General features: G+C 43.7%; 1 protein-coding gene across 4 annotated transcripts in view; it reads right to left on the bottom strand.

Moving 5' to 3' along the window:
* Positions 1 to 6614: 6614 nt before the first annotated feature.
* Positions 6615 to 11841, bottom strand: part of EPN1 (epsin 1) — a 41127-nt gene continuing 35900 nt past the window's right edge. For 3 of the 4 annotated variants that reach the window (XM_058179420.1, XM_058179418.1, XM_058179422.1), the window contains exons 10-11: positions 11016 to 11258; positions 6616 to 8919 (exon numbers count right to left, since the gene is read on the bottom strand). In XM_058179420.1, the coding sequence (XP_058035403.1) occupies positions 8576 to 8919; positions 11016 to 11258 (587 nt within the window). In that variant the 3' untranslated portion in view covers positions 6616 to 8575. Of the gene's footprint in view, positions 8920 to 11015; positions 11259 to 11841 lie in introns of all 4 variants that reach the window. The other variant, XM_058179421.1, reaches the window with a different exon arrangement.

Below are 11841 nucleotides of genomic sequence, written 5' to 3'. Positions count from 1 at the left end.
AAGGGAGGGGGGAAGGGGGTTTTCTGGGAGGGAGGGGGGAAAAAAGGGGGGGAAATGTTTTTGTTTTTTTTAAACTTTTTCAATAAAAAAATAAATAAATCCAGATTGATCATTATGAATTCTTCGTTGCAAAATCAACATTAATCTATTAGCTATTATTTTAACAAAAATCTTATAATCATTATTTAAAAGCGAGATTGGCCTATAGTTCCCAGGTTTGGAACAATCCTGTTCCTCTTTTGGTATCAATGAAATAAAAGAGGTTCTCCATGAGGGGGGAATTCCCCCTCCTAATTGTATCTGATTAAATAATTCCTTAAGTGGACCTAACATCTCATCCTGTAAATTCCTATAATAACTAACTGTAAGCCCATCCGTACCAGGAGTTTTCCCCATTTTTAATTGTTTAATTACCAAAATAATTTCTTCAGAAGTTATAGGCCGATTCAGTTCATCCGTTTGTTCTAAAGTTAAATTTTTAACCTTATATTCCTTCAAATAATTATCAATATCCCTGTTCAATATATTATCTTTAAGATATAAATTTGTATAATATTCTAAAAAAGCTTTTTTAATTTTATCCTGTTGGTATCTCTCTTTACCTTTATATTCTATTTTTTCTATAGTATGTTGTTTTTGTCTTTTCCTTAAGGTATATGCTAACCACCTACCAGGTCTATTTGCATTACAAAAAGTATTATGTTTGGCATATTGTATATTTGTTGCCACCTGATCAGCTATTATCATATTAAATTGATTCTGTAATAACTTTATTGCATCTTTAAGTTTTTGATCATGCGGGTTATGTATTAATAATTGTTGTTTCTTATAAATTTCCTCTTCTAAATACCTACGCTGTCTTTGTTGCTTATTTCTCTGTCTATTATTAATATATATTAATACACCTCTCATAAAAGCTTTATTGGCATTAATGTAAATCAATGTAAAAAGCAGATGAAAGAATTTTTTGATTATAATTTGAATAACGAAACATCGATAGAAATGGTTTGGGACGCCAGTAAAGCTTTTATGACCGGGTCAGTTTTATCTGGACTTCTAAAGGCAATATTGATAATGTGCTGATTAAATTCACTGAATTTTAATTCATTGAGTGAATTTGTTGGGTGCAGACCCTGAGCAAATCCACTGCAATCAACAACGCTTCAGTACGTAATTGCAATAAAACCTCATTGATTTCAATAAGTCTATTCTAAATATAATTAAATCTAGACCTAAAACATAATCATCTTTGGATGTGATCTGGATTATTTCAAATATACTGGTAATAGCAGACTAGGGGTTCCCCCCCCCCAACCAATCACATTTAGGATGGTTTATGTTTCAGTCATGCCATTTGTGGTTTGAACCCGATTGTTCATCCAGAAACTCATGCTGGGGTTCAAAAATTATAATAACTGTTTCCCTTTGCATAGTGTTGGTGCTCATTTCACGTGCACTAAAGCATGACTTGCATTATTGTTTAACTTAATCTTCTACTTGTAGATAGGTCACGTCTGGCTGAAAACATGGGTATTTATGTTGCACAGGATATGGAGGGTCGATCTAACAGTATCTCCTCCATCATGTCCACAGGCCAATCGCGGTTTCGACCTTACGAAGTGGCACAATGCAGAAACTGCCAAATTCTCAAGGCTTCCTGCTATGACCTCAGAATATGTGCAGGTGATTGTCTTTTGCCACCTCTTTCTCCTTATTCCCTAACTTCTCCATCTCTCCTTGCCTCTGCTAAAACAAACTGTACATATAAAATATGCAGAGATCCAATAATGGTGGGCTAGACATCTAAGAAACCCATAACTTCAGAATCTCTCTGCGATGAGGAGGGAAATACCAGTAATGGAAAGATATATCGACCTATTTGTGACTCATAAAAAAGCTGCTTTAAAATGCAGAGTTTTTGGTCTCTGTGGTTACAGGGTAAAACCTAAGATTTTTGAGATGATACAGAGATCAGGCTATTAAACTAGTTAGGCAGCATCATTTAGATCAAGGGTCTCCAACCTTGGCAACTTTGAGCCTGGCTGACTTCAACTCCCAGAATTTCCCAGCCAGCTTTGCTGGGGAATTCTGGGAGTTGAAGTTGGCCAGATTTAAAGTTGCCAAGGTTGGAGACCCTTGAGTTAGATCACTCTTCAGCTTACATCCATTTCACAACATTGCTGTGGAATTAATACAGACATGAAGAGGAAAACTAGACATAATCCTTAATGGAATAGGATAAAAATTACAACAAAGCTTCTCCTTCCCTCACCAATACATAGAATTATTACACTCACTTTGGACTGGAACCCTTATCAAAGGAGTCTTAATTTCTCTCTTTAAATTTTACTTGCTCACTTCTAAGAAAAAAAGGAAAAATGGTTCAATAACATATCCACTCCACTGCAGGCTACTTCTGCTGACTGCCAGCTGCCAGCAGTTCAGCAGTTCAAATCTCACCGGCTCAAGGTTGACTCAGCCTTCCATCCTACCGAGGTTGGTGAAATGAAGACCCAGATTGTTGGGGGAAATACACTGTCTCTGTAAAACCTCTCAGAGAGGGTTGTTAAGCACTGTGAAGCAGTATATAAGTCTAAGTGCTACTGCTATTGCTTGTTTTTGGTGATGTGTGGAAAATCCCCGCTCCCCGTTTCAGAATTACTGAATAACTGAATCGGGCACACCTCTGAATCCCTCACCTGGCTGTAATCCTGCCAAGAAACCTGTGCCTGCAGGATCATAAATCTCCCATAAAGACATCTGCCATGTTCTAATACGTAAGAAAAAGCAACCGAACTTCATGTTAATGCTTTGGTCATACTACAGTGAGCTTCTTGACTGGAAAAGTTTCAAAAACTGAAGTCCTAGAGTTATATTTATTTCATAGAGATATTAATAGAACGACGCCAGGTTTCTATTTTGGCGTTTCCCTTTTCTGCAGGACCCAACATTGTTGCAGCCGTGTTGATAACCCTTACGGTCTTGCTGGGGGTACTGGGAGTTGCGATGTGGTGAGTTGCTTAGCATTTGCAGAATTAGAAGGATCATTTTAGGTTATTGAACGCAACCTTATTGTTCAGCACAGGTATTAAATCAATGCATCCTGAACAGATGTTTGCTTGGACAATCCTGCAAAGAGATGCACATTACTTTTCTGGGAAATAGATTCAATTATTGATCATTCTTGCCATTTCCCTCTACATTCAGAAATTTGCTTTCTTACAGCTTTAGTATTCCATTTTCATTCTCCTGTAATACATTTCAAGGTATTTCCAAAGCCCTATCTTATTTCATCTCTCCCCCCCACCAAATCTCCTCAAGGATAAATATACCCAGTCCCTTCCATTTTTTCCTAGTAGGATTTAACTTTTGTTGCATTCTCTGAACCCAGAGGTTTGAACCTTTCTTAATGTGCAAGACCAAGATCTGGACTCCATTCTCCATTCTGGTGGGGAATCACTCATACTTATCATTATGTGCATTGTGTATGTGATGAGTAAACTGGTTTATTGCAACTTGACATCATCCAGCTGTTGGAAATGATTGATTGATTGTAGGTCCATTTTATATCTTGGGTTGCAATGGGAATTGGGACTGGAATTTTCATCTCAAAGCGATGCATAGTGTAACATCACCTAACTGCATTGCTTAGCATCAAAAATGAAGGATCACACGGGTTGTTAAGCGAGGACCTGACGTGACTGCAAGGACTATGGGGGTGTACTATGGAGCGTGGGTGAGTCCCACAGGGAAGTGGGTGGATAGCTGCTGTGGGTGGGCACTACAGAGCATTGGCAGGAATGGGAGCAACTTGAGACTTCTTGGCAGCTTCTCCGTTGACTTTGCTTAGAGAAGCTGGAAGGGAAAGTCACAAGTGGCGATTACATAATTACAGGACAGTGCAAAATGTTGTAATTGCAGGGTGGTAAATCATGGTATTTGACCTTGGGGACACAGCACCAGGCCCAATTTCATGGACTGCTTGCAAGTCCTCATTGTCTTAACTTTGAGTGGCTGCTGAACCTGTAGTATTTGGGGGCATGTGATGGGATTATGTCCATGAACCTGACAGTACTTTTGCTCTTCAGTTTCACTCATGGCTGAGAATGAGCAATTTAAGGCCGCACTCACAATTCCTCCATGCTGCAGGTACTGCTGTCGTAAAAAGGCATCAGAAGAAACTGAATCACAAGATGAAGATGATAAAGACAATGAAGATGATGATAAAGGTAGTTCAGAAACTTCAGAGAAAAGCTCCGAAAAATCAGAAGAGGCTGCCCAAACTTCTCTAGTACCATACTACTCAAGCCCCCCTGAATTCGACATGCCCAGTCCTCCAGAGTTCGACATGCCCAGTCCTCCAGAGTTCGACATGCCCAGTCCTCCAGAATTTAACCAGCATAGTCCTCCACAATACAACAACATCCCAAGCCCTCCTAGCTTCTAATGATGCCCAAAATTAAACGGTTTACAGTCGGAAAATAAGTGGAATTATTTATCCTTGCTCTGCAATCTTTCCACCTGCAGCTTCAAAGTGGTGGGTAAGACAGGAGAACCCACACATTTCAGATGGAAAATTCAATCATGAATCGGAAATAATTAAGGGCAGATTGAGCCAAGAGTAGAGTGACATAATCTTTCAATCGTGTACACATGCTTGGCTCAGGAGGATCTTAGGGCTACCATGATTCCTTCTTACAACAGATAACTTAAGATCCATGCTGCATGAACAAAATTATTTTCATTCCTTTATATCTCCAGGTAGTTTGAAGACTTCAGTCTGAAAATACTACTTTGTTATTCCCTGCCGGCTCTACCAGCCATGTGTAATGGTCTGAAGGTAATTAGGTTGATAATGGCTGGCCCATGTAGTATATATATAGGTATTTTCCAATTTACTACCATTATTGAGCCCAAAATTGCTGTCACTGAGCGAGATAAGTGAGTTTTGCCCTTTAACTTTCTTGCCATAGTTAAGTGAATTACTGCAGTTAATAACAAGACTTGTAAAGTGAATTTGACTTCCCCACTGACTTTGCTTCTCAGCTTGCAAAAGGTGATTATGTGACTCCAGGACACCGCAACCGTCATAAATGGGAGTCAGTTAACAAGTGCCTGAATTTTGATCACGTGACCATGGGGATGCTGCAGTGGTCTTGCGAGAAATGGTCATAAGTCACTTTTTTCAATGCCGCTGTAATTTCAAATGGTCACTAAACAAACTGTTGTAAGTTATACCTGTATAGCATACCCCACATACAGGTAGTCCTCATTTTATGACCATAAATGGACCCTATCTATTACTGTCATGAAGCGGGTCAGATGAAAAGACCCGTTTTATGACTTTTATGGTAGTTGAGTTTCATTCAGAGCAAGCTCAAGCCACATTATGGCCGTGAGCAATCTATGAATTTATCCATGGAGATTTATAAATAATACCTTATAGTTTAGCATGTTGTATGAACCCTATCAGCTTATTATTAAGCAATCGTTCCAAGTGTATTTTAGTGCTTGCAATAGGAGCATTTCTGCAATGCTCTTTATCTTCAGGAATAAGCTTTTGCAAAAGGGGGGGGGGGAAGAAAACCCAAACAGAAATAGCAATAAAAAATTACTAGAACTTGTCTGGCAGTCCACATGACATCTGGAAGCATGTTTTGCTTTGATTAGACCTTTTACGCTGGTCCTCCTAAATCAAGATACAGGTATCTCTCATCATGAAGGCCATTTATTACGGTCTTGGTAAAACAGGTTGGTCCTATGACCGACTTTGATATTACCATCTTTTTTGCGCCAGTTGCTAAGCAAACACCATGGTCATTTGCTGTGAGCATAGTTTTGCTGAAAACCAGAACTATGTGCAAAGCCATTGTAAAAGGTAGTCCTGTGGCCATGAGAGGCCGCAAGAGACCATAAATGGAACCCAACCGCCTGACATTCAGTCATGTGACTGCAGGGGTGGGTGGATAATGACCATCAGAACTTCAAATTCTGGTCATAAGTCAAGGACTACCTGTAGATTTTTCTTTTCTTTTGGAAGGAGGCTGTGCTTCTGCTTTGTTTGCAAGGAGAGGACATGCAGGACAAGCAGTTTGCAAGGAGAGGACAAATTAGTATCATCACTTGTGCGCAGCCACACAATCTTGGCTTAACCAGCCTCTTTCCTTGCTTCCTCCACCAGACCCAAACCCAAGAATTTGGGAAGGAACACAAAGGGGAAAAGTAATTCAGGAGGGGCTCACTGCTTGTCAAATACACAACATGCTTAGTTGGGCTGTTCTCTAGATCTCCTGGACTCCCAACTGCCATCCAGGGAAGCCTTGTGATGGGAAGGGCCAGTCACAGTGGTCAGAATGCAGTTTTGCTAGCTCACTTTGCTGACTGCCAGCAGTTTGATCCTCATCGGCTCAAGGTTGATTCAGCTTTCCATCCTTTTGAGATTGGTAAAATGAGGATCCAGATTGTAGGGGGGCAATAGGCTGACTCTGTAAACCGCTTAGAGAGGGCTGTAAAGCACTGTGCAGTGGTGTATAAGTCTAAGTGCTACTGCAATTGCTAAACGAAGCAATTCCCTCGGCGGCCCATTTCCATACAAAGCAGATCTCGAAGGGGCCAAAGCTTTTGGATGCCATAGAAGAATTTCCATTTATTACATTTCAGTAATAGCATTTTTTTTCTGAAGCATACCAGAATCGGTTAGGAACCTGGGAGGGGGAAATGGAGGCAGGGGGACTCAGCCAAGGGGGAGGGTCACACACAGCTAAATCACTCCCCACCCCCAACAAATGACACAATGATTCAAATATACTGATATCCGGAGGGGGGGGGGGAGAAATCAACCCCAGCATGATGGGGGGGGGGCACAGGGAGGCATAATAAACACATTCCAAGAATTTATTTGGAGGGGGAGAAAAGAAAGGCCGAACAGATTGTCCTGGGTGCTAACGAGTGCCCCTCCCCAGCTTCAAAGAGGAATTTAGAAAAGCAGCAACACATACACATACGCACACACTCACAAACACACACAGCCATGACTCCCTTCCCCCACAAGCTGCTGCTGCTGCTGTAGAAGGGGTAAAAGTGACCACCCAACATCTCCTGTCCCTCCCTCTGTTCCCCCCACCAGTCCGAAGAAGATTCGAGGCTCTTTCGGAGTTGCGCTGGTTGAAGCAGTTCTCTGGTCTGGCTGTGCATCTGAGAAATGGTACTTTCCTGGTGGGTGTCCAACCCCCAAAGACACGGAAGGACGCTGCCACGCAGTCCATGTCTGGAAGGCCACTGGGCCAGAGGCAGGAAGAGCTTCTCAACTCTGCTGGCCACCAAGCTCCACTGTCTTTGGTAGATTCCTTGGTCTCCTCCCTTGAGTTTGCCGTGGCCCGCAGACCAGGACAGAGAATTTTAGATCCTGCTGTTCCAAAATCCAGCAGGGGATTCTGACTTTCAGGCCTCCCAAGATACGGGCCAAGAAAGCCTTTCAAGTCCAGTCGTGGTCCAGCATGGGAAGTTGTGCCTTTAAAGGCTTTCTATGGCAACTGAGAAGGCCCGGCTTTTAGCGGCTTCCAGATTCCCCTTCACAGTAGGTTGCGTTGACTGTTTCAAGGTCCTCCCCATCGTTGACCCACTCAATGCATTAGCAAGATCCTGCACTTCTTGCAAAAGGATATTCTTTCGGGGTCCAACGTTTGGAGAGAAAGGGTGTACGAGGGGTAGGGGCCTAGGAGCACGACCTAGTTCTGGTCTCTGGCATTAAGTTAGTGGCATCTCTCTTGATCCTAAGAACAGATATATTCTAAGGTGTCAATTGTTCCTATTACCCCCACACACACACCACCCCCTACTTCCTTGGGGGGGGGAGGGGGGGAAATCCCAAAAAAACAGAAAAAGTGGTCCCAGCAAAAGGGTTGTGGGGAGAGAGGGAGGTTGAAGAAAATGCAACAAACATTCAGAAGGGAAGGAAGGGGAGTATCTAAGAAAAAAATAATAATTTTAAAGGGTCTTCATTTCCCCAAATAATTTCATCTGGAACATCCCAGAGGTAGGGAATTAGCAATTTCCCTTTCTTCTATCCTTCAACACAGGAGAAGACAGAGATTGATGAACAAAAAAAAAAGAGAGAGAGAGAGAGGAGGAAAAAAAAAAGGAACATCAATATTCCAAGTCTGCTATTACCTCCCAAATTTGGATAGGTACTCCCCAAACCCCCCCCCCCAAAAAAAGGATTCAAAGATCGCTTTTAAGGAAGAGCCCCCCCTTCCTCCAGTTCTGCTTCTGTGAGTAGATTCCTCCCCATTGAATTAGTCACTGGGTTCCCTCGACTTTGGTACTAGAAACGGATCTTTCCAGGTCCCGCAGAGCGGGCCTGGGGAAAAAGGGGAAACCAATTTGCAGAAAGACTCTGCTGACCTCCCAACATAGGGGTGGAGGGCCTGCAAGGACTTGGGTACCTCCCTTTCCTTCCACCCCAATCCAGTTGCCCCTGCTCGGTGGCTGCCGTCAGAGGGGCCCCATTGCCAATGGGGAACACAGGGCAAAAGGGGATGTTTGGGTGGTCAACACCGGGCCAAAGGTCCCCCAGTTATAGCAAAAAGGGATTGGTGCTCCCCAGGGTGGAGGCCGAAGTGCTGCTGGGAACAACGCCGGCAGGGGGCAGGTTCTGAGGGGGCAGCCCCATGACAGGGAGCCCCAGAGGTGGAACAGCCCCCAAGGGCTGCACCCCCATCATGGGGGAAACGGAGGCTAAGGGCATCCCGGGAGCCATGGGGGATACGGAGACCATTGGCGCTGTGGCAGGAAACGCTGGTGGTGCTGGCTGGGACAATGGAAGTACAGGACTGACACGCAGTTGATTGAGTGACAGTGGAGTGGCTGCCGCTGCCTGGAATGGATTGGTGGCCGAGGCAGATGGGGCGGGAGCTGAACCTGCAGCAGGCGAGAAGACGGAAAAGAAAGGATCATTATAGAGACACTCAGAGGGCCTCCTTGGAGCCTAAAAACCCCAAAGGTCTGGCTATTGGGGGAGTTGCTTAACCCTGGCAGAAGTCCACACGTCTTCAAGTTGCCAAGGCTGAGGAACACTGCTCTAATGCATCCTCTAGAAATGTATTTCTCAACCCTGGCAGCTTGAAGATGTGTGGACTTCAACTCCTGAGCCAGCATGCTGGCTGGACTATTCTGGGAGTTGAAGTCCACACATTGCTGCCAAGCTTGAGAAACACGGCTCTAGAAGGTTCTACCTGTCAGTCTGGCCCTGCTCAGTGCCAGCAAACTCTGTTCTATGAATAAACCTTCACATGGTTTTCCCCCAATGGGCACCCATCAACATAAAGAAATTTCTACCTTTCTAGTCTTGCAACCTTTATTTCCTATCAATTCTTTTCAGGGGTGTTCAACTGGCAGCCCACAGGCCAGATGCAACAGTGCAGGCCACGCCCACCCCAGCTCTGCAAAGGCAAAAAATGTCACGATACATCACGTGACGCAATCGAGTTTGACATCCGTGCTTTAGATGCTCAATATGACACACATGGAGTCATTCATTTTATTGCCACAGCAACCCTTTCAAGTAGGCTGGACTGAGGGACCATGTCTGACTCAGCTATCCAGTAAAGTGGATAACTTTAGCCCTAAAGTGAAGTGGGAAGCTGAATCTTGGTCTCCACAGTCAAAACCTGAACCACTACTGTGAAATACTTTTGGCAATCACATCCCATAATTCTCACGCCAGCTGAGAACAATGAGGATTTGCTAATTAACATCTTGTCAGACAGTCAAATTGGGATAAAGCTGTTTCAAAAAAGAATTATTATTTTATTTATTTGTATCCCGCCTTTATTATTTTTACAAATACCTCAAGGTGGCGAACAGATCCAACACACCCTCTTCCTATTTTCCCCACAACAACATCCCTGTGAGGTAGGTAGGGCTGAGCGACCATGAGTGGCCCAAAGTCATTTGCAGCCGGCTTTCATGCCTAAAGTGGGTCTATAATTCAAAGTCTCCAAGTGATTGGCCCAAAGTTAGCCAACTGTCTTTCATGGCTAAGGCGAGACTTGAACTCACAGTCTCTTGCTTTCTAGCCTGGTGCCTAACCACTAGACCAAGGGTATGCAACCTTATACATTCAAAGAGCCATTTGGACCTGTTTCCCACAGAAAAGAAAACACTGGGAGCCACAAAACCCTTCCCGTGCCTATTTCTTGAACAGCCACAAAACTAGCATATGTAGTTGAATTAAACGTTATGTTTTCTTCTGAAACTTTTCTTTTCTTGGATTTATTCATGGTTGGCCTACCAGGGGTTGAAAAGCTCAATAAATCATGTGCTGGTGGGTGTCACACATTGGCAGTTGTGACGCATAGTCTGAGTGACAGGGAGCCACAGCAGAGGGGTGAAAGAGCCACATGTGGATCTAGAGCTGCAGGTTTCTGACACCTGACTAGTCTGATTTCAGTGCTGCTTATAGTCCTCAACTTACAAGTTTCTTTAGTGACTGTTCAAAGTTACAACGGCACTGAAAAGTGACTTATGATCATTTTTCACACTTACAACCGTTGCAGCATCCCCATGGTCACATGATTTACATTCAAATGCTTGACAATTGGTTCATATGTATGATGGTTGCAGTGTCCCAGGGTCATGTGATCACATTTTGCAAACTTCTGACAAGCAAAGTCAGTGGGGAAGCCTGATTCACTTAACAAATCATGTTACTAATTTAACAACTGCAGTGATTCACATAACAAAAAAAGTTGTAAAGTGGGGCAAAACGCACTTCACAAATTTCTCACTTAGCAACGTAAGTTCTGGACTCGATTGTGGTCATAAGTTGACGACTATCTGTAATCAATTCAGAGAAGGATGATTCCTTTTGATTTCTATCCCAATGACATCAGTGCAATGGAACCGATTTCCTACATCTCAAACCAAGTTTGATTCTCCTTGAGCACAGCAATGAGTAGGAGCCCCTTTATTTGCTCTAACCCGCCCCCGACACCCCAAAGCATACAAACCCTTACCAGGGGGGAGGAAAGGGTTTGAAGCCTTGGTGCTGCTGGATGGAATAGACGGTTTGCTGACCAGAGAGTCCAGATCAACGAGGGCTGCGTTGGGACCCAGGAACGACTCGGGGGTTTTACGCATTGGCTTGCAGATTTCTGGCAGTGACCCAGCCACGGCAGCCATATCAAAAGCATTGGGGCTGTCCTTCCCACTGCCAGCCTGAGAAACAGGGACCTCCCCTGCTAAGAGGGACAGTTCACCTGTGGAACAAGAAATGAGAGAGAGAGAGAGAGAAGAGGGGTGGGAGGGAGGAGTAAAAATCCAGAGGCACAAAGAATATGAACGGAAAACGCACTCCATTTTAGACAGGGCAGTTTGTTGGGTACATAAGGAGTTGTACTTGGTTTATGGCTGTCCACAATCATTTTGCCCTCATTCCCAAAACCACAAACAACAACCCCTCCCCCAAATTTTAGGTGTTGTTTTTTTTGTGTTAAAGTATTAAACTATTTCCCCATCTCTTTCGAACTACATGCAAGAATATGTAATTTGGAAAGCCAATGTCTAAACAAGATTAGAGGAGATAGGGAGGGAGAGCATCAACGGGAGGAGCATGCAAATTCTGCACCATGCTAGGGGAGCTAGAGGTCATTGGCCCGGATAGGTTAGAGGGAAGGGAGGTGAGAGCTGTGTTTCCCAAGCATGGCAAACCTGAAGATGGGTGGACTGCAATTCACAGAATTACCCAGCCAGCCACAGGGAATTCTGGGAGTTGAAGTCCACACATCTTCAAGCTGCCAAGATTGAAAAACACACGAGGGTGAAGCATTGGGAACCATGCCT

This window comes from Ahaetulla prasina, chromosome 4 (genome assembly GCF_028640845.1).
Source record: "Ahaetulla prasina isolate Xishuangbanna chromosome 4, ASM2864084v1, whole genome shotgun sequence".
Lineage (NCBI taxonomy): Eukaryota > Metazoa > Chordata > Lepidosauria > Squamata > Colubridae > Ahaetulla > Ahaetulla prasina.
Note: the sequence above shows the minus strand (reverse complement) of the source record. Positions and strands in the feature narration are given on the sequence as shown.